This window comes from Oncorhynchus mykiss, chromosome 16 (assembly GCF_013265735.2).
Source record: "Oncorhynchus mykiss isolate Arlee chromosome 16, USDA_OmykA_1.1, whole genome shotgun sequence".
Lineage (NCBI taxonomy): Eukaryota > Metazoa > Chordata > Actinopteri > Salmoniformes > Salmonidae > Oncorhynchus > Oncorhynchus mykiss.
Genome location: NC_048580.1, coordinates 42,216,022 through 42,243,413, shown reverse-complemented (window position 1 = coordinate 42,243,413; position 27,392 = coordinate 42,216,022). Strand labels below are relative to the sequence as shown.

The 27,392-nt window shown below is 40.0% G+C and overlaps 1 protein-coding gene and 1 long non-coding RNA gene across 5 annotated transcripts in view; one reads left to right on the top strand and one right to left on the bottom strand.

The window, feature by feature from the left end:
* Positions 1 to 212: 212 nt before the first annotated feature.
* LOC110492032 (hepatocyte nuclear factor 4-alpha) lies at positions 213 to 27,153 on the bottom strand. 4 transcript variants are annotated; one of them, XM_021565994.2, is made up of 10 exons: positions 26,979 to 27,153; positions 5,789 to 5,963; positions 5,420 to 5,544; positions 4,661 to 4,767; positions 4,230 to 4,385; positions 2,784 to 2,871; positions 2,457 to 2,609; positions 2,023 to 2,259; positions 1,661 to 1,783; positions 213 to 1,170 (listed from the first exon to the last, which is right to left on the bottom strand). In XM_021565994.2, exons 1-10 carry the CDS (start codon positions 27,031 to 27,033, stop codon positions 1,028 to 1,030), a joined length of 1,362 nt encoding a protein of 453 aa, XP_021421669.1. In that variant the 5' UTR covers positions 27,034 to 27,153; the 3' UTR covers positions 213 to 1,027. The 4 variants fall into 4 exon arrangements, with proteins under 4 accessions (XP_021421669.1, XP_021421667.1, XP_021421670.1 ...); XM_021565992.2 differs by lacking the exon at positions 26,979 to 27,153 and adding an exon at positions 7,437 to 7,619; XM_021565995.2 differs by lacking the exon at positions 26,979 to 27,153 and adding an exon at positions 7,437 to 7,619 and having other exon boundaries at positions 213 to 1,134.
* LOC118939538 overlaps positions 12,649 to 27,392 on the top strand; it is a 49,395-nt gene continuing 34,651 nt past the window's right edge. The window contains exon 1 of the long non-coding RNA XR_005036523.1: positions 12,649 to 13,422. This is a non-coding gene — a long non-coding RNA (uncharacterized LOC118939538). The remainder of the gene's footprint in view (positions 13,423 to 27,392) is intronic.

Below are 27,392 nucleotides of genomic sequence, written 5' to 3'. Positions count from 1 at the left end.
TGTGTGATAGATATAGGGTGACAAGAGGAGACCTCTGAAATAATGTAGCAAATTATATTTTTCCTTCTGACATAAAATCAGGGTTTATTAACAGTGGATAGGCTATGCCTTCTACATTTTTAATTGAGATGTTATTGGTCTCATACCATATAAGTTAAGATTCCATTAAGTACTTGTATTGTGTAATTTAAATAAGGGGCAGTGCAAAGTGATTTAAAAATAAACATTGACATTTTATTCATCTTCACATTGTAAGGTGAACCATATTGCCCATCTTTCCAGTGTAAGGCAGTATTGAATGAAAGGCACAGTTTATTCTGTAATTTAGTAGTTATAATACCATGACACAAAAGGATTCTATAGTCAAACAAAATACGCTAACATGTCTTTACAGTAAAACTGCAAATATTTGTTATATCTAAACACCAATGCTATGCATTCATTTCAAATTGAGTTCCTCAACCTGTGATTGTCTTAAGCTTTTATGAGGTGGCTCCACAGAAAGTATACAGCATTAAATGGACCGAGAAGCAAACATTCAAACATTTAAGCACGTTACTACAGAACTAAATAGCGATTTTTAGAACATATAGACAGGGACATATTAAACCATATTAGACAGGGACAATGAAACACAAACCTGTCATACAGCAAGTTGAATAGAACTTGAAAAAGTAAAAAATAATAATAATTCTGAACCAATTGACTACCTATTATATAGCTATGTCTGTCACATTATTATATTATTTAAAAACATGACAATGTCATTTCTCATCTCTTGTCTGCTTGATACTACATTGTACATGTAATAATATTATTGGGCTTATGTACCTCTGGTGGGGGTTAGTTGACTAATGTATCCCAACTGTACAGTACACTCCTGAGATTTGTTGAGAATAAGTGTTTCTCACATATGAATTGTTTTTCATCTATATACTGAGTATGTATAAAGAAATAGAGATACTAAGCGAAGATTATGAAATTGTGAATGCTTTGTTGGACGGGGTTTGTGGGGTCCAGTTCTGTGTTAGATGGCTTCTTGTTTGGTGATGGTTGGCTGCGGGACGGAGCTAGTTTGCTTGGGCACGGTGGCTATAACCCCTTGAGCCATCTTATAGTGTTCTGAACTGGAGGCTGTGGGAGGAGAGGGAATTGGAGTTTCAGGAGTGGCTGCAACAAACCAGAAATAATCAGTTAGTGGAGGAATAACACTGAACTACGCAGTCAGTTGGGTACACAACAAAGCGGCATATTTACCTTGTGGCATGACATTACTTGGAAAGAAAACTTTTTTTTTTCCAGACAAGGAATAAGCACTTTTGTGAAATTTCTGAGGGCATTAAAAATGTTAAGAAAAAAATAACAGACGTTTTCTTTGACAAAGTAAGCCTGATTAGTCTCTCTGAAGAATTTAGTGGATTATTCTGCATAGCTTGTTTGTCCTTCCAACTACCTGACTGTTGCAAATGGGAGTGGATTGATGCCACTGAGCCCATCGTTGGTTGAGAATCACAGGCATTTTTAGGTACATTTTGTGGTCGGTGTCCCAGACACAACTTTCAGTGCTTTTGAATCCAGGACTAGGCTTAATCTGTTTTTGGGGAACCTGCCCTCAGAGTAGGACATTTAAAGTCGGGCATATGTAGTTATTGATACTCACAGATTTGGACGTTATGGATGGGAGTAGCCATGTTGCTGGCCACAATGACATTGTTGCTGAGGTGTTCCTGAACCAGATGTGGATGCAGAGAGTGAGGTGTGTGAGTTGTCTCGTTAGCAGAACCTGAGGGAAACCACAAAACATGCAAAAATCACACAAACAGTTAGTTTCCTCATTCACTGTGACACTGTCCATTGGTAGTACAGTATGATAACTAACTAGCATGTTATCCTATTGAAGAGTGTACACTTCTTTAGACAGTAGAACTCCTGGAAACTTGTTTGTACTCAATTATTTTGGCATTACCTTTGGCCATACATTTAGAATTGTTGTTTCTCAGTAACAATATCAAGAAGGCTAACCTCCTAAGAGCATCTCTTGGAGCAGGTTGTCAATCTTGGCCATCCCAAATAGCTTGACAAACTGTATCTGTTCGATCATCTGCCAGGTGATGCTCTGTAGTGTGGGCAGCAGCAGGAGCAGTTCTCCAAAGCGCCCCCGGGAGTCATACTGCCGGTCGTTGATGTAGTCCTCTAGGCTGACCTGAATCTGGTAACGCATCCGCTTGATCTTACTGGGGTCACTCAGACCTTTGGCATCTGGAGCAGGAGAGAGTAGGTGTTTGGTCAATAGCTTGGTCACTCACTGCTTGGTCATATTGCTCGTAGAACAACCATTTCTAGTCAATAGTTTTGTTACTCACGGGTAAAATCATTTTTATTTTTAAACACAAAAGTTACTGCCCTCGAATGATAGTCTGTTTATTTTAAAAGTGATGTTGTGTTTCATGTAGTACCTGGATCGAAGAAAACAATGGCTTTCAAACAAGCGTATTCATTGTCGTCTATCTGGTGCTCCTGGAAGGACTGCACTAGCTCGTCCAGAATCCTAACTGCTACCCGGATCACTTCCAACTCGGGGCAGTTCCGGGGAATAATGTGGTCATTTCCTATAAAGAACAGAAAAAATAACTGTCTTGTAGGGTAGGATCACTCTGTGTTTGATGACCCCCCCCCCAAACAAGTATCCTATTATTGCTATCATAAACTATTCTGACAATTATAACTAATCTGTTATATGACATATGTGATGTACTGTAGCTAAGATGTTATCTTGACTTTACCTAATAGCAGGAGGTCCTTGTACAACATAGACCTCTTTGCAACTCCAAGCAGAAGATGCTCTCCAGCATGAGCTCGTAGCAATGCCACCTGAAACAAAGAAAAGTAATTTCATTATTAGCTTTAACCTTGAAACTGTCTTGCAGCAAAACACCTCTTACCAGCATACATGCTAGTCTCCATGTTAACTGTCTTTTCTATGAAACCATGTATTTGATAAGACATGGGAAATATTCAGGGTTGGGGAGTAACTTATTACATGTCATCTGATTACAAAATAGCTTACTGTAATCAGAGGTTACCAGCAAAAATATTGTAATCAGATGACAAATACGTTTTTAAAAACTAGATGATTACTTCTTGGATTACTTTTAAATTCAGAAAGGATGTTTGTGGAAAAAAAGACATGATGTTTTCTCAATTACATTGAATTCAGCATTGAAAAAAGTTTTAGTTTGTTCCACCTGAGCGAGTCCACTATGAAGACACACCAAATGCATTTGATTTATTTGAGATTTTTGTATTGAACCTTTACCAGCAGGGAGTCATACAGAAGAGCCCTGTAATTATGTTTAGGAAGAATAATTTCACAGTTTGATGGATCCTTTTTGTCTTCTTCTAATGCCTCTTAAGGGGAAAGTAATCAAAAGTAACTCACAGTAATCAGATGACGTTGCTGATTACAAATTTGGACACATAACTAGTACATGTAAAGGATTCCATTTAGAAAGTAACCTACCCAACCCTGGAAATATTATACCTCTTATGACACTTATACCTAACCATTAAACAAGGAAATCTTTCCCACCACCTTTTAGGTCACTGAAGAGCTGACCAGAGTCAAGTAAGTGTGTGAAGATACACCTGTTGGATCCCTCACTAATTCAATTTCAGCAAATCAGTTACCAAGCCCTGGTCATCACAGTGTTAATGATTCTGGAATGGTTCTGAGCACGGATAGAACTTTCAAACCAGCTCATCATATTCTAACTGGTGATTCAAATTCAAATACATTAACCCCTTCTTTGGATTCGGAGGTCTTTAAAAACAGCAGCAGCACTCCCTCCTCAAGATGCTGATTGGAGAGATGTATATTCCCTGGACACATAGCTTTAAGTTCTTCTTTTTAGGAATGACAATAATACTCCAACATCATTTTTTTTTTTTTAAATCCCAGCCCCCATCCCCACAGGAGGCCTTTTGCTTCTTGCTAAGCCTCCATTGTAAATATAACTGTTGTGCTAAATTGACTTGCCTGGTTAAATATAAGTTTAATAAAATAGTTGAATTATCTATCAGACTGGTTTCCTGCCCTATATTGCAGGCTTTTTAGTCCAAGACAAAATGGCCCATAAAGTGCAATACCCCAGAATAAGAGTAGTATGGTTTAGTCCAACCTAGTTTAGTCCAGTCCACTAGACACTGTAAAGTCTAGTGCAATGTCTTACCTGGTCATCCAGAGGCAGATCACAGAAGGCAGGGATGTACTTGGCCCATTCTACCAGCACCAGCAGCTGCTGTTTCATTGATTCACACACATCTGTGATGGTCGCTATCTTTTTCGTCCTGATGTCACCATTCAGTATGGGCCCAGGTGAGGATATCTACACACACACACACACACACACACACACACACACACACACACACACACACACACACACACACACACACACACACACACACACACAATAATAATAAATACATGTGTGCCCTATTCATAGACAAATTATCAACACCACTTATTTAACCAGAATAAATTCAATTCCATTCCTTTCAATACAATGTTTTTTTTTTTTACCCATTCTGGGGCAATTTAAAATTACTTTAAAATGCTTACAATGATTTCGATCAAAATAGCCATATCCATGGGCCTTACCTGTCTTGAGAGTACATCTGCCTGGATGAGTGCATTGATAGATGGTAAACTGCTGTCTTCATAGCTAGATCTTCTGGTGCTGATTCTGTCTCTTTCGTTCTGTACAGCTGAGAAACAAACAAACCGTAGCTATCAGGAGAGAACAGATCCTTGATTGTCTATTATTCACCAGAAACTGTACAGTCAAAGCACTCCCCATACTGTCATTCTGACTCAACATGACAAACCTTCAAAGTCATACAACTCAAATATGCCATTCTTTTCATAATAAACGGTGCATACAATATTATCTGACACTCATTAACAATTATTATGGGGATATTATCATTGACTCATATTAGCATTGACTTTCGAGGGAGACAAAAGTCTCCCAAGGTTGATGTGTTTATCAGTATGTGTGGCTATAATTCCCCCACAGAACTGTTTGCTCAGCATAAGCTGGTCATAGACTTTAGTGCATCATGGAGTCAACATTAACAAAGTGCTGGTCTCCTGGCTCTTGCAACATACCTCATGAGCAGTGGCTCTGCCCAATGGCTCTGCTTGGCTCTACAATGCTATGATAGGGACTGGCTGATAAAAATGGGACGTTCTAGTTCTAGGATATCCTTTACCAGAGATTTTGAAATAATCACTGCTAGTTTCATCACGTTCTTGTACAAAAAGTAGAGACTGAGCATAATACGTACTACCACAATATGACCACATAGGCCTCAATCATTTCAATCATTTTTTCACTCTTTCACTCTTGTAAATTACCATTTGAATGAAGTTGAATGAATTGTATACCTTCTTTTTTCATGCCAGCTCGAAAGCACTTCTTCAATCGACAGTATCTGCATTGATTCCTTTTGTCTTTGTCCACAATGCACTGTCTGTTGAACCTAGAGAAGGAAGTTAGAAAGAATGCTTTAGATTAATTGTGTTGCAGTAGAGAGAGCGCTGTTGTTGAATATGCCAGCGTCATTATTGCAACCGTCTGTTTTAGTCATTCTTTCGTTGTTATCTCGGGCTCTAGAGGCATAAATCAGCAATTGCAACTTTGTCATTATTCTTGCAAAATGGACCGGAATATGGTGGTTCTGTTGTTTGCCCTTGCGTATAATATACTATAAGCCGGATCCTCACCTGCATGAGTACATGTGGTTTTTGCGAACACTCCGGCGGAAAAAACCTTTGCAGCCGTCACAGCTGGAGGCCCCGTAGTGCTTTCCCGTGGCCCTGTCCCCACATATGGCACACAGGGCGACCACACCGAGGTGGTTGGCTGTGTTCATGTTGGCACTCTCAGCCGGTGAGGAGTCTGAAACAACAGACAGAGCGATATTGTGGGTGCTAGACTATGTAAAGCATTTTGAGCTGTGGAAAAGTGCTATATCAATCCAGTCTTCCTCTTCGGGTCAGGAGGTCTTTGGGTCACCAATGTTTGACTTAGGGAAGAGGATATGTATGTGTGCAGTGGGATAAGTAGTTACTAGACATTTTTGATGACTGAATTAAATCATTCACAGCTTGGAACTTTTTGGAAGTTAGCCTGTGAGTATAGGGATGGATGGTGTGGAGTGACTAGTTCAACAGAGTTAGAAAGGAAATGTTATGTGATGCTGAAATATTTGTTACTTTTAGCAGAATGTTTGCCCTAAAACGTGTTTAGACTCTTAGCTCTCTCTCAGTAATTGGTCAATATAATGACAGAATATTATATTCAGTCATTAACTTAACATATTTTCAAAGCAAACAGATACTTTGATTAGTTTAATTTAAAAGGTGAGAACAACCGGCATCAAGTGATTGCATTACGGTCAGTGTCATTGCTTGTTGATCAAATGGGCTAATACGACTATCATCAAGCTACGGTCTATTACAGTAGTATTCACTGTCTATCTGAGTAGTAGCTGAAATCCCAGTCAAGGTAAACAGTAACTGATCCAGGCTTGATTACCTCTGGAAATGCAATCAGTGGAGACAGGCAGTCTCACACCCTCCCTCAAAGTCATCAATGAGATGACTGGTTCAATCAATCATACAGTATGGAAGGTTTCTGCCAACACTTTACATTGAGTTACTCACAGTTATACCTGTGTAGTAAAGCTGTAATTATACTAGTAAAAACATTTATTGTTGAAATAAACTACACATATACAATGTACTGTATGCTGTTTACGTATCATTAAAAATCTGAATATTTATGTGTATAAGCCAGTACAATGAGTAAGGAATAACAAAGATGATATTGGCCATGCAATTCGATTGTCTTTCAATGGTCATTGCCTTTTCTTCCTCAGACGAAATTGTTTCATTTCAGAATCAAGTTCACAGCCGAATGTCATGGGAGACTAGAAAGGCCAATGTTTCACTTTCAAAAAAGCTATCATGCTGTCAAAGAACTCTGAGAAATGCTTTTTCTTATTGTATGGACCTTGAAATGCGTGGGAACATAAATCATATAATGAATATCTAGTCGTTGTAACTCTATTTTAGGTCAAATACACAGTCTACAAGTTACAACAGGATACGGTCATTCTCTACCAAACAGTTGTTTCACCACCAAATCATCCAGATGCATTGGGTGTATTGTGCAAAACCTCTGAATGTTTTACTATTGCAACAAAAGGTGATCATATTATCAGAAAAGCACATTCTCATCCTTTTGCATCCAATACAAGATTGGACAAATGACAGCTACTTTTGATGACATCAACTTAAACCCTCTGTCCAAATGTTTAGTAGCCAAAAGTCTCAAAGTTCAACCAGGCAACGTATGACTCTGACTCACCTGTGCCCATGGAGAGCACTTGCATGTTTTCAAATTCCAATGTGGTGTAGGCTGGGTCCAGGGCGTCACTATAGTCTGCCATGTCCATGTCTACCAGTGCTTTGGACAAACAAATTCCCTCTCAGCTACCTGACAGTTGATCAAAAAGACTTGTCCATGAAGCTAAGTGCCTTCCCTCCTCACTCCCCCCCCCCCCCCCCCCCCCCCCCCCCCCCCCGATTATTTGGCCAGGCTCCTCCTCCTAAAAGTAAAAAGAGATACCCCTATGCTATGGGGACAGTCTCTCCTCCAGAGCTCTGGAGGAGGAGGCCATGAGAAGCCTGGGTCAGTCAGACTGACAGGAGGAGCTTCCTCCCAGGCTCCCAGGAGGGGTGGGGTGGAAGTCTGGTTGATGTTTAACTAGACTCCTTCTCTATTGGAGAATCATGGTTGTTTTTCTCTCAAACATAAATTGGATCTCTCACTCTTTTCCACATCTCTCTCTCTCTTTCTCTCGCTCTATCTCTCTTTCCCTCTTTCTCTTTCCACGTTGCTGTCAGTAATGGATCAACAATTATATCATGAGAGACATAAAATGAATGTTGAATCTCAGCCAAATCATTGTGCTTTACTTGCTTGAAATCACCTCTTGTTGTTTCCTGCCATTTAAAACCATCAGATAACTAAATGTCTTTGACCAAAGAATTGGAAGCTCAAATTGTAGGCCAAAGCACTCTTAGCCAACTCCTTCATCAGGGCACCAAAGGGCATCTTTTCATATGAATTCTTATTGCAATCTGAGAGCATACAGATTATTTAGCCTTTTAGCTAGATGTTTTAATCAAATCTATACTCAAAGTGAAGAGAGGTGCAGCTCAACAATATATTTTATATTTTAAATTCTTGAAAGTAGCCACCCTTTGCCTTGATGACAGTGTTTCACACTCTTGGCATTCTCTCAACCAGCTTCACCTGAAATACTTTTCCAACAGTCTTGAAGCAGTTCCCACATATGCTGAGTACTTGTTGGCTGCATTTCCTTCACTCTGCAGTCCAACTCATCCCAAACCATCTCAATTGGGTAGAGGTCAGTGGATTGTGGAGGCCAGGTCATCTGATGCAGCACTCCATCACTCTCCTTTTTGGTCAAATAGTCCTTACACAGCTTGGTGTGTTGGGTCATTGTCCTGTTGAAAAACAAATGATAGTCCCACTAAGCGCAAACCAGATGGGATGGCATATCACTGCAGAATGCTGTGGTAGCCATGTTGGTTAAGTGTGCCTTGAATTCTAAATAAATCACCAACAGTGTCACCAGCCAAGAACCCCAACACCATCACACCTCCTCCATGCTTCACGGTGGGACCACACATGCAGAGATCATCCGTTCACCAACTCTGCGTCTCACAAAGACACAGCGGTTGGAACCAAAAATCTAAAATTTGGACTCATCAGACCAAAGGACAGATTTCCACCGGTCTAATGTCCATTGCTCGTGTTTCTTGGCCCAAGCAAGTCTCTTCTTATTATTGGTGTCCTTTAGTAGAAGTTTCTTTGCAGCAATTTGACCATGAAGGCCTGATTCACGCAGTGTCCTCTGAACAGTTGATGTTGAGATGTGTCTGTTACTTGAACTCTGAAGCATTTATTTGGGCTGCAATTTCGGAGGCTGGTAACTCTAATGAACTTGTCCTCTGCAGCAGAGGTAACTCTGATTTTTCCTTTCCGGTGTCGTTCCTCATGAGAGACATTTTCATCATAGCGCTTGATGGTTTTTGCAACTGCACTTGAAGAAACGTTCAAAGTTCTTGAAATGTTCCGTATTGACTGACCTTCATGTCTTAAAGTAATGATGGACTGTTTCTATTAGCTTATTTGAGCTGTTCTTTCCATGATATGAACTTGGTCTTTTACCAAATACCTTCTTCTGTATACCACCCCTACCTTGTCACAACACAACTGATTGACTCAAACGCATTAAGAAGGAAAGAAATTTCACAAATGAACTTTTAACAATCACACCTGTTAATTGAAATGCATTCCAGGTGCCTCATGAAGCTGAATGAGAGAATGCCAAGAGTGTGCAAAGCTGTCATCAAGGCAAAGTGTGTCTACTTTGAAGAATCTCAAATAACAAATATATTTTGATTTGTTTAACACTTTTTTTTATTCAACAATGTAGAAAATAGTAAAAAATAAAGAAAACCCCTTGAATGAGTTGGTGTGTCCAAACTTTTGACTGGCACTGTACGTCCACATGTAATATGTCTCTGGTAAATCTTACTTTATTCTTGCATATTAAAACAGATAAATAATTATTGCTGGATTTTTTTTTTGCCTTTATGTAAAAGAGTTAATTGTTTCACAAAATTCTATACGCACATAACAAAGTAGTGTGACCCAACTCTTCCGAAACTTTTTTTGTTCAAAGAAACTTATGGTCAAATGTAATGCTTTTTAGAGCGCTATTTGGTCACTAATGTCATTGGTTTGTCACCACTATCCGGCATCCGCCCAGTACCCTGCCCTGAACTTCAGTCACGGTCACTAGCCGGCTACCACCCGGTTACTCAACCCTGCACCTTAGAGGCTGCTGCCTATGTACATAGACTTGGAACTCTGGTCACTTTAATAATAGAACACTGGTCACTTTAATAATGTTTACATACTGTTGTACCCATTTCATTTGTATATACTGTATTCTAGTCAAGGCCATCCTATTCAACTATTGCTGTACATATATTATTCTATCCATGTATTCTTCAGATATACTACATATTCTATCCACATATTGTCCATCATGTCTACACATCCCATCCCATCACACACACACACACACACACACACACACACACGTGCATATATATACAGTGCATTCGGAAAGTATTCATACCCCTTGACTTTTTCCACATTTTGTTATGTTACAGCCTAATTCTAAAATAGATGAAATTATTTTTTCCGCTCATCAATCTACACACAAAAACCCCATTCTGAAAAAGCAAAAACAGGTTTTTATAAAAATGTCATGTATTCTAAATAAGAAACTGAAATAACACATTTACATAAGTATTCAGACCCTTTACTCAGTACATTGTTGTAGCACCTTTGGCTGCGATTACAGCCTCGATTCTTCTTGGGTATGACGCTATAAGCTTGGCACACCTATATTTGGTGAGTTTCTCCAATTCTTCTGTGCGGATCCTCTCAAGCTCTGTCAGGTTGGACGGGGAGTGTCGCTGCACAGCTATTTTCAGGTCTCTTCAGAGATGTTCAATCGGGTTCAACTCTGGCCCCTAGCTGGGCCACTCAAGGACATTCAGAGACTTGTCCCGAAGCCACGCCTGCGTTGTCTTGGCTGTGTGCTTATAAAATAATGTATTTTTGTTTTTATATTTAATACATTTGCAAACATTTCCAGAAAACCTGTTTTTGCTTTGTCATTATGGGTTATTGTGTGTAGATTGATGAGGAAAAATGGTTATTTGTGACCAATAACATTTTGATTTGATTTGGTAGGATCCTATGTTTTTAGGACCAGATTGGGATACGAGTCTCAAGCCATAACGGGTTCATTTTGGGGAAAGCAAGCACCGTATTAGAAAGCTTTCAGCAGGATTTACCAAACTAAAGTGGCTTAACAAGAATTTGAGAACAGAATGCGCTGCGAGAAAAGTATTATAATACTCAAAAGTGTATCATAAGTTCATAAGACGACATCATCTTTAAAGGTCTAATACAGTCAACACTTATATAAAGCAACTGATTTTAGAAAAATGAAATGTTGCAGAATACGCAAATAAGCTGGCCCCACTGTGTAAGTAAATGTGACATGGTAAACAGCAGTGTTGTATTTGAAGAAGGAAGGTGCCAGTACAAAGCGATAGGTCAATGATCTTGGGTTCACCGAGACCTCAGAGCAGTAAAACGCAGGCTGGTGAAGTTGATAACCACCCACCCAGAGCATATATAGGATTCAGCAAGTAAAATCTCCTCCCGAATCAAAACATTCCTGTGGTTAAGTCGGTCACAGTGATCCCGCCTGAGAGTGTAGAGAAGATCAAGTGAAAATGTTAGAATTTGATTGTCCACTACAACCGGTCAGATGGATGAACAGCGATTTTAGAATCACAAAGAAAATGTCACTGAAGAATCTTCACACTTCTTTGAGCTTGAGATAGGAAGATGTGTAGCCTGCCACAAATTGTTTTATCAACGGATGACACGAGGTGGTCAAATAGAACATGCGACTAATCTAGGGCCTCGCCAGAGCTGCTAGGTGTATATCATACAAGTAAGTCTGAACAGAGGTCATTACAATTGATTACTTCTCCACATCTTTGGTAGACACAGACTCTAGTGGAACACCCCTCAAGTGCCCATATTTGTTCATGTTTGCTTGAGCACCACTGCAGGAATGATCATGAAGCACTTCGGCTGAGTTCCCAAACAGCCCTCTATTCCCTATACAGTGCACTACTCTTGGCCAAGGCCCATAGAGCTCTAGTCAAAAGTAGTGCACAAGGGAATAGGGTGCCATTTGGGCCACTACAAAAGACTGTTAGAACGCCCCTCAAGTGGCCATATTTGCTCAATCACCACGGCAGTAATGATCGTGAAGAACCAGAAGGTAGCGAGAGGGAAATCTGTGTGACGGAATGAGGGGAATGAGTCACTTAGAAGAAATCTTATCTCCTTAGCCATTAAATGTCTTTATTATCACCAGCTCCCATCTTAATTTTCTGTGAACTCGTCCAAGAACAGTCATATACTGCTCTATAAAGTGTAATCTGCAAGGTTAAGGTTTTCTTATTCACACTCGGGCAGTGACAGACTCTTCGGGTATAGAAAGATACTGATAGCTACTTTTTGGATCCTCACCTTAAACTGACATAACTTGTCTACGTTTTAGTAACTTTCAGTATTTTACTAATGATCATTTATCTCATGTTGTGCAAATGGGAGATTTTTAACTAAATGTTGGGAGTTCTGGAAATGTCATTTTCATGTGATTCACATGCTGCTAACACTAAATATAATCGCCAATGATCATTTATCATCTTAGTAACTATATGATCTGTCATGCTTTTTCAAATATGGAGAGTGCTATTATATGAGGTCGTATGTTTAACATTAGTTCCTGTTAACCTGTATGTCGTACATTCCCACGGCACAGAAACGGCAACGATGGGATGGGCAGAGGTTATCATAGAGCAGCCGAAGGAGCCTCCTGTGAGTATCTTATCACAGAGTAATCAGAGAAGCCTGCTGATTTAACCAGTTCACTTTAACCTGTTTTAACCTGCACCGGCAACGACCCTAACACAAAAGTCAGGAGACTAGATCTTTAGCAGTAACATGCAGTCCATATAAACGCTCAAAGTGAAATTTCTTCTAGACAAGTCATTTATTTCTGTGAAACACACAGAATTTTTTTTTCAACGAGGTTATTCCATTTGTCATTTTTTTTTAATGAAGGGTTAACATGACATAACGTGTTCCCTCACGCTCCCTTTTGACACAGGCAGTCCTCGTCACACGCATATGAAGTAGCCCTGTTCATCTGTCTATGACGTGTGTATGGAAGTCCTGTCCTGTCAGTCTTATAATCAGTCGCTCAGTCTTATAATCAATCGCCCAAACAGCCCAGGGGCTAAAAGTCAAAGGACTGACTGCCGGAGAGACCTGATGTAACACCAGTGTAATTCTCCCCTTTGAAACTAACTTCAAACTCCAGTTTGTGAACAAAGTCCTGTCTGTCTTCTGAATAGGAATCTGAATAGTCCGACCACTGACCAAACTCCATTTGTTAACCACTGCCTATTTGTACCTTCCACTGAATGACTCTTTTTCATTCCACACGTCCGATCCCAATGGAAAGAGCTAGTGAGGATAAAAAAACAAATAACTGGAGGTATCAGCCGGGGGGAAACCAAGAGTCAATGATATTTGGAATATACTCTATATGGGAACATATTATTTTTAGGAGAGCTTCAAGCGCAGGGAAAATGTAAGTGTTTTTGATGTGTGTACGATACAGTGCTGTAGATATTGATAAGAAGAGCGAGAACAAGGAGGCAATGTGCTCGTAGCAGCATATTTTAGGCCAGTGTTGAGCCTGCGCTGCCTCTGTCTGTTAGATGTAGGAGATACCATGTGAGTAGTAATAGTGTCATGGCAGGCGAAGACCTTGTCAATAGATGATAACTATCTGCAAATCACACATCTTGTGCAACTACAAGCCCCTTTGGCTGACCAGTGGGATTATCACTGTCTGTACTGTTGGAAAATAGTTGACTGCATGTCTTCATGTTGACATTGGTTGAAATTATTCTTATATTTGGTGTTTTAGTGGTTGCTTTAGTGTTGATGATACAATTGAAATGTTGTGTTTACAAGTGAAGGTGACATTGTTGACTTGATTCTCCTCCCCTCTGTTTTAGCTAGCACTGACCAACACTTATACCTCTTGTGACTTGTTTGTTAAAACGTACATCAGAAAAGAAACATTTCATTTTTCCAGATATGCTGAGGTGATTTTTTTTTTGTTTTTTTTTGTTGACTCAAAACAATTTTGTGCAAATGCATTGAGCAACACTGAAACTCAAACTTGCAGTGGTAGTAGACTCCCAGAGGCCTACACAGTAGGAACATGTTACTCTTTTCAATGTGCCTTTATTTTTAGTCTGCCACCTCAGGTTGGAGCAGAGAACCACAGAGAGTTATGATTGTGGCACCAATGGTCAACTTCAGAGATTTGAACGTGTATAATTTGGCCCAGAGCTTTATCATTGATTCAAGTACAGAGGAGGAAACAGCAAGAAAAAGTGAAAATGCATACATCTTCATACGAAAAACAACTGAAAAGTTGTCATAGTCCTGACCCATGACTGTTTGTTCTTAAGGTAATGATAAACTACTAGGATCTAATTTTGCTCAGCCCCCATAACCCCAATAGTATTGGGCAATAAACACATTTGCAAATAGAGCTTAAAATAAGCTAGAAATTGAGGAAGATTATTCCTTGCTCACAGTCCCACACTCCAATTTACCACAGAGAAATCCTATTTGTTTGTCACTGGAAATCTCTAAAGAGACAAGAGACAAGAGACTCATATTCTTGTAAAAGTAAGGTTTAGACTTCCACTAGGTAATCAATCATAAGTCATTTGTTAAAGAAATATTCTCTACAAACTTCTTCACTCTGTTTGTAGATAACTTTCAACAGTCAAGGATTTGACATGTAAAATGTAGTCTACCGTCTACACGCAAAACCTTCGAAACTAAAACAGACCACCATTGGAATATATTCTTACACATCCACCACTAGTTGTTTTTTCCACCATGCGAGAGGAAAACTCAAGTAGCCCCATGTCTGTACACTAAATAAGTAAACAATTGCATCAATAAACATTTAGCGCGATGCTCCACGTAAATCAATTGCAGTGTCTTGATAAAGCCCTTTAATCATTAACCGCTGTTTTGCTGAGAATTCATTTGGCCTCTTCCTAGCCCAATCCTATCTGTCAGCACACGGCTGCCGTGACCGGTTATCTCTGTCTGCTGTAATAGGTTCTTTCTTCTGTCATCAACCAATCAATAGTCATTTGACCTCATGATCGGGAAGAAAACACAAGATACTATAAGAGAAGGATTTCAACCTTATCCTTCATCTTCACAAGAATTGTTTTAAAATGAACAAATACCTAAGTAGCATCAGAAGCTAGACAGCAACTGACATTGGTGCCTCTTTCATAAACTCAACATTCAAACAAACTAATTGGCCCCATTATGACAGTTCATCACCCTTTCACCTATATTCTACTGACTGAGCTTGATGAACAGTTCAACTCTATTGGGAGTTGAAAGAGGAGGCCTAATGATGAGAAGGCCTAATGATGAGGTAGATGTCACAGACTGACCTGTATAATAGAGAATGGAATCACTGGGTTGCAGTGCCACCTTGTGGACAAAGGATTCAGTATCCCATTATTTTTGTAGGTGATAGTTGCCCAAGAAGACAACTTTGCGGGGGACGTTCAGCTTTTAGAGCAAATTAGTTAATCGGCAGTTTTCCCAATTTTTTTATGAATAATCTCAACATAGAAGGTAAAATGATACACAACAACAATAATACACTGTATAACTTTACCTTTTACATGACCAATATGGTATCACCACATCAATAACTACTGACCTATAATAATGTCTCCATTTTCATACACAGCCAAAATGATCAAGTCAGAATGTGTTAATTCAACTAACGAACGACACGGATCTTCGTTCTGTGAGCAATCCGTCCGCAGCTTTACTTCGACTGCTCTTGGAACACAGTCCCATGGTTTGAAACGTAAACAAACAGCCAAGTTGCTTGTTGTGTGGTGGAGTTAATCTACCGTACACACTGATTAAATTCCTCTCACTGTAGCCATCAGCTATGTACAAGTATGTGTAACAGGTCATATGGTCAATATCTGTTGAGCGGTTGTAGTCGGAAGGTTATAGTGCTACAGTACTACAGTCATAGCACAACAGTTCTAGAACTACAGAATACTTGTCTGTTACATGTGTTCCTGACTGTACCTGGAGTGGTGAGGTGACCATGTAGTGTTCCATGCTTCTCTCCATACATCCTCCTGACTGTGGATAGCTGAGCCCTGACAGTGACCAGGCCCAGTGACGAGACTGTAGACCAATCAGCCTCTCTCTCCCCTCTCACTGGGAGCACACTACAGTGCTCACCCAGGCCCTGCCCGGCCCTACACGAGCAGAGTGAGGGTGAAAGAGTGTGTGTGGGAGTTTGTTTGTGAGGGACGGAAGCTATGGGGCTGTAGCCGGTGGGGATGTAGGGCCATAAGCTAAGCCACTTACCCAGTGTGTGTGTGTGTGTGTGTGTGTGTGTGCGTGCGTGTGTGTGTACTTGTTTTTCTACCATATCAGGACCCCAGTGTCCTAACAATTCACCCAAATGTCCTGACAAGGAAAGAAAACTTTTTTGAAAACTTTTTTGAAAAGTCTGTGTGTGTGGGGGGGGGGGGGGGGGGGGGGCTAATCTTATAATGCCTGGCACAATGAGATTTGATTGGAGTGTAATACCCCCATCCATGCACACTGCTAATGGGGAGATCTGCTTACCTGGCTTTAACACTAACACACACACACATCTAAATGTAGATGTGTCTGTAATTTTGTGTGCTGCTATTTTGGCGAGGTCTCTCTTGTGAAAGAGATTGTTAATCTCAATGAGACTCATTTTGTTTAATAAATGTAAAATAACCTAAAGAAAGAAAAACATTTAGACCATGTTAACTTAGTATATGAGTTGAGCCCAGATCTTGAAAAAGAAATGCCAGTCTCAATTTGACTTCTATGGTTAAAAATAAAGGATAAATAAAACTAATGCACGCACCACTGTTCAAAAGTTTGGGGTCACTTAGAAATGTCCTTGTTTTTGAAAGAAAAGCAAGTTTTTTTTTGTCCTTTGAAATAACATCAGTCTCAACGTCAACAGTGAAGAGGCGACTGGGATGCTGGCCTTCTAGTCAGAGTTCCTCTGTTCAGTTGTCACGACTTCCGCCGAAGTTGGTGCCTCTCCTTGTTTAGGCGGCGTTCGGCGGTCGTCGTCACCGGTTTTCTAGCTGCCACCAATCCACGTTTCTTTTTCCATTTGTTATGTCTTGATTGTACTTACCTGGTTCTCATTATGTTATAATTATTTCCCTATTTAACCCTCTGGTTCTCATTATGTTTTGTGCGTGATTGTTCCTGGTTTTGTGTTAGTCTTTTGTGTTAGGGTTTGTTATCCCTGCATGGATTTATTGGCTGATTATTTTTCAGAGTAAAGTACGTTATTTTACTCAGTTCTGTGTCCTGCTCCTGACTCCGTCCTCATGCCTGCACAACTGACACTTGACACAAGTGTCTGTGTTCTTTTGTCCATCTTAATCTTTTATTTTTATTGGCCAGTCTGAGATATGACTTTTTCTTTGTAACTCTGTCTAGAAGGCCAGCATCCTGGAGTCGCTTCTTCACTGTTGACGTTGAGACTGGTGTTTTGCGGGTACTATTTAATGAATCTGCCAGTTGAGAACTTGTGAGGTATCTGTTTCTCAAACTAGACACTCTAATGTATTTGTCCTCTTGCTCAGTTGTGCATTGGGGTCTCCCACTCCTCTTTCTATTCTGGTTAGGGCCAGTTTGCTCTGTTCTGTGAAGGGAGTAGTACACAGCATTGTATGAGATCTTCAGTTTCTTGGCAACTTCTCTCATAATAGCCTTCATTTCTCAGAACAAGAATAGACTGATGAGTTTCAGAAGAAAGTTATTTGCTTCTGGCCATTTTGAGCCTGTAATCGAACCCACAAATGCTGATGCTCCAGATACTCAAATAGTCTAAAGAAGGCCCATTTTATTGCTTCTTTAACAGCACAACAGTTTACAGTTGTGATAACATAATTGCAAAATAGTTTTCTAATGATCAATTACCCTTTTAAAATTATAAAATTGGATTAGCTAACACAACGTGCCATTAGAACACAGGAGTGATGGTTGCTGATAATGGGCCTCTATAGGCCAATGTAGATATTCCATAAAAAATCTGCCGTTTCCAGCTACAATAGTCATTTACAACATTAACAATATCTACACTGTATTTCTTATCAATTTGATGTTATCTTAATGGACAAGAAATGTGCTTTTCTATCAAAAAACAAGGAAATTTCAAAGTGACCCCGAACTTTTGAACGGTAGTGTACATGGCGAGGAAAAGTTCAAGCATGTAGCCTGTCCAAGCATAGAGAGCTGTCATGAAATAGCTGAAGAATGACGAATGAGATGGTTTTGAGATGATGAATAGAGAGAAACAGGATTTGTCTGTCTGTGACCTAAAGCATACGTCTACTGCTCCAGATTAGAAAACTCTCTCCACTTTAGAACTGTGTTGTGCCCAGTGTCTCTTTCCAAAAACCCTTCATTCACATCCTGTCATTCTTGTTAGAGGGATTTGTTTTCATTTTGATTGATGACAGTATGTACTAATGTAAACTGAAGTGATTGACACTATCAGCATTCACAAGCACTGCCTCCTAGCAGACAACAAGGTGTATATGGGTCGTACTGTATATATGGCCCGTACACCAAACCTGATTAAATAAAGGTTAAATACATATATTTTTTTAAATTACATTCTGACTGACAGTAAACATACAGAAATTTTAGATTGCACTCAGTCCTAGGCAATAGAAAGGTGAATTAAATTGCATTCCACTAACTTTAATTATATGTTAACAAATGAGAGGGCTGGCCTGTTTGAGGTTACTTGAGTTGCTTTAGTTCATTCTTGTCCTGTCACTGATAGGGCAGGAAGTTGACTGGTTCAGCCAATCAGAGCCCACCACAAAGTCATTCAGCATTGTGGGTAAACAGATCAGTTCGCTGAAGGGCTGTTCTATGGCTTTTGTTGTGTTTACATTTGCCAACTGATTCTGCAAGCATCAGAGCGACAGTAGTAGTTTGTCCAAGTTGTGACGGTTGAGCAATTCATCTCAATATATATGACCTGAAGCTAAGTGAAATATACAGTTGAATTTTACACTGAACGTATGGTGGCTTGTTGCCTCAGGCAGCAGTACAATCGGTTTGAGAGGAGGGTTCATAAATGACAAGAAAACCCTCCATCTTAGCTGTTTATTATTGTTATGTGGCTGTTGATAATTGTTTATAGTGTTGATACTGTTGAGGAGGGACTGGCTCTGTCCAACCCCATAGAGACGCAGACATATCACAGATATTACAGACGTATCTCCTTAACTCAGTTCAAAACAGGAACATCTATGTAGATTCACTTCTCGGTTTGATCATTGCACTGCTTTTAGCATTGTTGTATTTACTCTATGTGTGTAATAAACTGTTAATAAATAATGGCATAGCCTTCCATCTCAAATAGCAGATCTCTCCTGTCCAAGTCCAGAAAAACGGATGTTATTGTCAAAGGTCACATCCCAGGATGGCTGATATTGCTTCTGATTTGGCACCCTATTCCCTATATAGTGCACTAACTCTGGTCAAAAGTAATGAACTGTATACTGTAAGGTAGGGGTATTCAACCAGGGGTCGAGGTACTGCTGGGGGTCCGTGAATCTATACAGTATATATTATTATTGACTTTTTCCACATTTTGTTACAGCCTGAATTTAAAATGGATTAAATGTAGATTTTGTATCATTGGCCTACACACAATACCCCATAATGTCAAAGTAGAATTGTTTTGTCGACATTTTTACAAATTAATAAAAAATTAAAAGCTGAAATGTCTTGAGTCAATAAGAATTCAACCCCTTTGTTATGGCAAGCCTAAATATACTGAATAAAAATATAAATGCAACATGTAAAGTGTTGGTCCCGTGTTTCATGTGCTGAAATAAAAGATCCCAGAATTGTTCCATATACACAAAAAGCTTAATCCTCTCAAATATGGTGCACAAATTTGTTTATATCCTTGTTAGTGAGCATTTCTTCATTGCCAAGGTAACCCTTCCACCTGACAGGTGTGGCATATCAAGAACTTGATTAAACAGCATGATCATTACACAGGTGAGCCTTGTGCTGGGGAAAATAAAAGGCCACTATAAATGTGCAGTACAAAACTGCACATTTATAGTGGCCTTTTATTTTCCCCAGCACATTACACAGATGAGCCTTGTGCTGGGGGAAATAAAAGGCCACTATAAATGTGCAGTTTTGTCACACAACAAAATGCCACAGATGTCTCAAGTTTTGAGGTGTGCAATTGGCATGCTGACTGCAGGAATGTCCACCAGAGCTCTTTCCAGATAATTGAATGTTAATTTCTCTACCATAAGCCGCCTCCAATGTCATTTTAGATAATTTGACAGTACGTCCAATCGGCCTCACAACCGCAGACCACGTGTAACCATGCCAGCCCAGGACCTCCACATCTGGCTTCTTCACCTGTGGGATCGTCTGAGACCAGCCAGCCGGGCAGCTGATGAAACTGTGGGTTTGCACAACCGAAAGATTTCTGCACAAACTGTCTGAAACAGTCTCAGGGAAGCTCATCTGCGTGCTCATCATTCTGACCAGGGTCTTGAGCTGACTGCAGATTGGCGTCATAACCGACTTCAGTGGGCAAATGCTCACCTTCGATGGCCACTGTCACGCTAGAGAATGGTGCTCTTCACAGATGAACCGGTTTCATCTGTATCAGGCAGATGGCAGGCGTATGGGTGAGCGTTTTGCTGATGTCAACATTGTGAACAGAGTGCCCCATTGTGGAAGTGGGGTTATGGTATGGGCAGGCATAAGTTACGGACAATGAACATAATTCAATTTTTATCGATGGCAATTTGAATGCACAGAGATAACATGACAAGATCGTGAGGCCCATTGTTGTGCCATTCATCCACCTCCATCAACTCATGTTTCAGCGTGATCATGCACAACCCCATGTCGCAAGGATATGTACACAATTCATGGAAGCTAAAAATGTCCTAGTTCTTCCATGGCTTGCATTCTCACCAGACATGTCACCCATTGAGCATGTTTGGGATGCTCTGGGTTGACGTTTAGGACAGTGTGTTCCAGTTCCTGCCAATATCCAGCAACTTCGCACAGCCATTGCAGAGGAGAGGAACAACATTCCACAGGCCACAATCAACAGTTTGATTAACTCTATGCGAAGGAGATGTATCGCACTGCATGAAACATTTGCTTAACAAGTCACATAATAAGTTGCATGGACTCACTCTGTGCCATAATAGGATTTAACGCTTGATTTTTATTTTTTTATTGAAACATTTTTTTGACCCAATTTCGCGGTATCCAATTGGTAGTTAAAGTCTTGTCTCATTGCTGCAACTCCCGTACAAACTCAGGAGAGCCATAGTTCTCCAAAACACAACCCAGCCAAGCTGCACAGCTTCTTGATATGATGCCCGCTTAACTTGAAAACCAGCTGCACCAATGTGTCGGAGGAAACACTGTACACCTGGCAACCGCACCCCGCCTGCCACAGGAGTCACGAGTGCGCAATGGACAGAACATCCCTGCAGGCCAAACCCTCCCCTAACCCGGACGATGGTGGGCCAACTGTGCACCGCCCCGTGGGTCTCCAAGTCACGGTCTGCTGCGACAGAGCCTGGACTTGAACCAGGATCTCTAATGGCACAGCTAGCACTGCAGTGCAGTGCATTAGACCACTGTGCCACTCAGAAGGCCTTAACTTGATTTTTGAATTACTACCTCATTTCTGTACCCCACACATACGCTTATATGTAAGGTACCTCAGTCGAGCAGTGAATTTCAAAGAAGAAGAACGAAACCACTCAGGGATTTCACCATGAGGCCATTGGTGACTTTAAAACAGTTACAGTTAGAGTTTAATGGCACTCAATAATACTAACATAAATGACAGAGTGAAAAGAAGGAAGTCTGCACAGAATAAAAATATTCCAAAACAAGCATCCTGTTTACAATAAGGCACTAAAGTAAAAATGCAAAAAATGTGGCAAAGAAATATACTTTATGTCCTGAATACAAAGCATTATGTTTGGGGCAAATCCAACACAACACATCACTGAGTACTACTCTTCATAGTTTCAAGCATGGTGGTGGTTGCATCATGTTATGAGTATACTTGTCATTGGCAAGGACTACAGAGTTTTGTTTTTGATGAAAAGAAACGGAATAGAGCTAAGCACATGCAAAATTATAGAGGGAAACCTGGTTCAGTCTGCTTTCCAACAGACACTGGGAGACAAATTCACCTTTCAGCAGGACAATAACCTTAAAGACAACACCAAACATACACTGGAGTTGCTTACCAAGATGACATTGAATGTTCCTAAATATTTTACAGTCCAGGTATGTAAAGATTTTAGAGATTCATCCAGAAAGACTCAAAGCTATAATCGCTGCCAAAGGTTATTCTCACATGTATTGACTCAGGGGTTTGAATACTTATGTTATTGAGATATTTTGGTATTTCATTTTCTAAAAATTTGCTAACGTTTCTATAAACAGGTCAGGGTGGCAGTTGACCTAGTGGTTAGAGTGTTGGGCCAGTAACCAAAAGGTTGCTGGATTGAATCGCCAAGCTGACAAGGTAAAAATCTGTCCTTCTGCCCCTGAGCAAGGCAGTTAACCCACTGTTCCCGGTAGCCTGTCATTGTAAATAATAATTTGTTCTTAACTGGCTTGCCTAGTTAAATAAAGATTTAATTTGTCATTTTATTGTGTGTTGATGGGTCACAAAATAAATATATTGAATCCATTTTGAATTCAGGCTGTAGCACAACAAAATGTGAAATAAGTCAAGGGGTATGAATACTTTCAGACGGCAATGTATTATCGGCAACTATTATCATTGGGTTTACTTGATAGCTACCTACACAAATAGCTAGCTAGAACAAAGTGTTAATAAGATATTCATTTAAAAAGATTAAAAGCAATACAAATAAGTTATACAGTACCAGTCAAAGGTTTGGACACACCTACTATTTTCTACATTGTAAAATAATAGTGAAGACATCAAAACTATGAAATAACACACATGGAATCATGTAGTAACCAAAAAAGTGTTAAAACAAAATTATTCAAAGTAGCCACTCTTTGCCTTGATGACACCTTTGCACACTCTTGGCATTCTCTCAACCAGCTTCATGAGGTAGTCACCTTGAGTCCATTTCAATTAACAGGTGTGCCTTGATAAAAGTGAATTTGTGTAATTTCCTTCTCAATGCGTTTGAGCCAATCAGTTGTGTTGTGACATGGTACGGGTGGTATACAGAAGATAGCCGTATTTGGTAAAAGACCAAGTCCATATTATGGCAAGAACAGCTCAAATAAGCAAAGAGAAACGACAGTTCATCATTACCTTCAGACATGAAGTTCAGTCAATGTGGAACAGTTCAAGACATTTAAATGTTTCTTCAAGTGCAGTCTTCAAGTGCAGTCTTCAAGTGCAGTCATAACAACTGGACTCCCGAGTGGCGCAGCAGTCTAAGGCACTGCATCTCAGTGCAAAAGGCATCTCTACAGTCCCTGGTTTGAATCCAGGCTGAATCACATCTGTCCATGATTGGGTATCCCATAGGGCGGCGCACCATTGGCCCAGCGTCATCTGGGTTTGACCGGGGTAGGCCGTCATTGTAAATAGAAATTTGTTCTTAACTGACTTGCTTAGTTAACTAAAGGAGGATAAGTTCATTAGAAGTTCCAGCCTCAGAAATTGAAGCCCAAATAACTTCTTCGTGGAGTTCAAGTAACAGATGCAGCTCAACATCAACTATTCAGAGGAGACTGTGAATCAGGTTGAATTGCTGCAAAAAAAACACTATTAAAGGACACTAATAAGAAGAAGATACTTGCATGGGCCAGTAAACATGAGCAATGGACATTAGGCCAGTGGAAATCTGTCCTTTGGTCTGATGAGTCCAAATTTGAAATGTTTGATTCCAACCGCCTTGTCTTTGTGAGATGCAGAGTAGGTGAACAGATGATCGTCGCATGTGTGTTTCCCACCGTGAAGCATGGAGGAGGAGGAGGTGTGATTGTGTGGGGGTGCTTTGCTGGTGACACGGCCAGTGATTTATTTAGAATATATACTACCGTTCAAAAGTTTGGGGTCACTTATAAATGTCCTTGTTTTCCATAAAAACATACATGAAATGAGTTGTAAAATGAATAGGAAATATAGTCAAGATGTTGACAAGGTTAGAAATAATGATTTTTAATTGAAATAATAATTGTGCCTCTCAAACTTTGCTTTCGTCAAAGAATCCTCCATTTGCAGCAATTACAGCCTTGCAGACCTTTGGCATTCTAGTTGTCAATTTGTTGACGTACTCTGAAGAGATTTCACCCCATGCTTCCTGAAGCACGTCCCACAACTTGGATTGTCTTGATGGGCACTTCTTACGTACCATACGGTCAAGCTGCTCCCACAACAGTTCAATAGGGTTGAGATCCGGTGACTGTGCTCGCCACTCCATTATAGACAGAATACCAGCTGACTGCTTCTTCCCTAAATAGTTCTTGCATAGTTTGGAGCTCCCACTCCTCTTTCTATTCTGGTTAGAGCCACTTTGCCCTGTTCTGTGAAGGGAGTAGTACACAGCGTGCATGAGATCTTCAGTTTCTTGGCAATTTCTCGCATGGAATAGACTTAATTTCTCAAAACTAGAATAGACTGATGAGTTTCAGAAGAAAGTTATTTGAGTCTGACCATTTTGAGCATGTCATCAAACCCACAAATGATGATGCTCCAGATACTCAACTAGTCTAAAGAAGGCCAATATAATTGCTTCTTTAATTTAGCACAACAGTTTTCAGCTGTGCTAACATAATTGCAAAAGAGTTTTCTAATGATCAATTAGCCTTTTAAAATTATAAACTTGGATTAGCTAACACAACGTGCCATTGGAACACTGGAGTGATGGTTGCTGATAATGGGCCTCTGTACGCCTATGTAGATATTCCATTAAAAATCTGCCGTTTCCAGCTATAATAGTCATTTACAACATTAACAATGTCTACACGATATTCCTGAACAGTTTGATTGTATTTTAATGAACAAAAAAATTTGCTTTTCTTTCAAAAACAAGGACATTTCTAAGTGACCCCAAACTTTTGAACGGTAGTGTGTTTTCATTCGTTGAACACTTTTTTTGGTTACTACTTGATTCCATATGTGTTATTTCATAGTTTTGATGTCTTCACTAATATTCTACAATGTAGAAAATAGTAAAAATAAAGAAAAACCCTTGAATGAGAAAGTGTGTCCAAACGTGTGACTGGTACTGCAGGTCTGAATCCAGACTGTAGGCCGAGGCCCCTTCATGATGCAGTACCTCTTGACTTGGACATACATTTTTGCCAACATATTGCTAACCATTGTTTAACCAGCTAAACAGCTGCTATATGCGAATGTGTTTGTAGTAGGGCTGGCGCAATTATTGTATAATAGTCATCGTAATCGTCTTAATACGTTCATTTTAGGAGAAGTGGGGTTTAAACTTTATATTCAAGTATTTATAGTTTAACCAACAGCAGTTTTTCATTTTTACATGAAGTTGGTAATCATTTTACGAGCAGAATGGCACGGTTGGGTGGAGAAGCCTCCTATCCAAAGGTTCCAAGCGGTGAAAACTATTCTTTTTTGAGACGGGTGTAACCAAAGCTGTGTTGTATTAATGAAGTACTTACTGTATGTCGTTGTTGTGTTCAGTAGGTATGTCTTTCAAATATGCATTATGATGCATTACAAGCTCAAAATATTTTTAAAAAGAAGACAATCATGCCCAAAAAACTGTTCATTTGCATGACAATTCATCATTACCCCAAAATTCCATTATCGTCACAGCCCTAGTTTCACGTTACCTTTCTAGTCTAGGCGATCTTAGAGTTGACACTTCTTCCAATTAGAATGTGGGGAGGTCAAAACCATGAAAAACTATCTACCAAATCTATTCATTTTGAAATGTTGATTTACTTGTCCCTGCCATTATAATTCACCGGGATGATAAGACAAGATTTTTAAAAAACAAAACATGTTTTGCAAACATGATGGGAGTTTAAGACACTGCAGTAAGGGAATAAGGTGCAGCCCAGGTAATGTCCACCAGGGACAAGAACTCATAACTGCAGGTCATGGCTGTGACGTACTAATGTCAGTATTATTAAGTCTCCTGATATGCATGAGACATTATGTCAGCACTACCTCAAATTAGAAGGAGTGACCTTGTGACATTGTGATTTGCAGCATTTGTATGTCTGCACAAAGAAACATAGTATAAAGATATACAGTATAATAAAACCAGAAAGAACCCAACAGTTTTGAATAAACAATGACGCTACTCTAGTGTGCCCTTCTTAGGACGACTAATATCCCTAGTTTGGTTGGGGAGTTTTACATCTCCCAGACTCATATGTAAATCATACCATGTGTGGTGAATGACATAATGAAAACCAACCCCAAGCTATTTACACAGTACACTCCTGAAAAGGCATGTTTTGGCAACTTTAGTGTAATTGGATCAGAGGTTGCTGATGTGGTTGGATGCTTTTCCAGTTTTACTCAGGTGGTTCCCATGTGTTTTTCAGGTGAAAGCCCAGCGTTTCAGGCCTCACTTCGTCACACCTTTCTACTATCCTGATTCCATCCTGATTCACTCTGACTCTGTCTTTTCCATTCATCAAATACTACCCACTGCCTATATTGGACCTTAAATCGTATTATTCAACTCTTCAAAGCTTTGACTTCCCAGGTTCATATCAGTCTGAATGGAGTCTCATCTGTCAGTCTCAGCTTATTGTGGGGCCCTTTTTAACAACCTTCCCATCGTCTCCACACCTCCTTGATTGCGGTCGTGTCAAAAACACAGACAAAAATGACGACGATATTTTCTACATTGAATGGACCTGCCTGCCAGAAGAGAAGCCCTCTGCAGTGTGTATTGCCAACCACAGTTTAAACAAAGTCAACAGCTGGTGTGAGCTCCACCATAACGCACCGAAACCGTGAGATGATAAACGAAACTGTGTACTCACCATCAGCGAATGGAATCTCCATGCTTGTACTGACTTGTGAGTTTACATTGACCATCTCTCTCCTCCCCCTGTTTCTTTCAAATGTGTCTTTCTTTTTCTCCTGTATTCCTAAAGTTCTAGGATTTCAAATATGGAAGTTAGCGCCCGCCTGCGTTATAGTGAGAAAGGGAGTGTTGATGCAAGGTAAGGCCCCAGCCGTAGGTAGGTAGGTACTCCTAGCTGTTATCTTATTGATTTTCCTAATCTGGGCAAATGTGGGTGGAGAGGTTAAACAGTAACCAGGCTCGTATAGAGACCAGATCTATATGACAGGCAGCTGTCGCTATAGCAACTAGATGATAGAAGCTCAAATACGGTCTGTAGACAAGTTATGTATTTCTTTCTATATTCAATATCCAAACATTTTATTAGTGT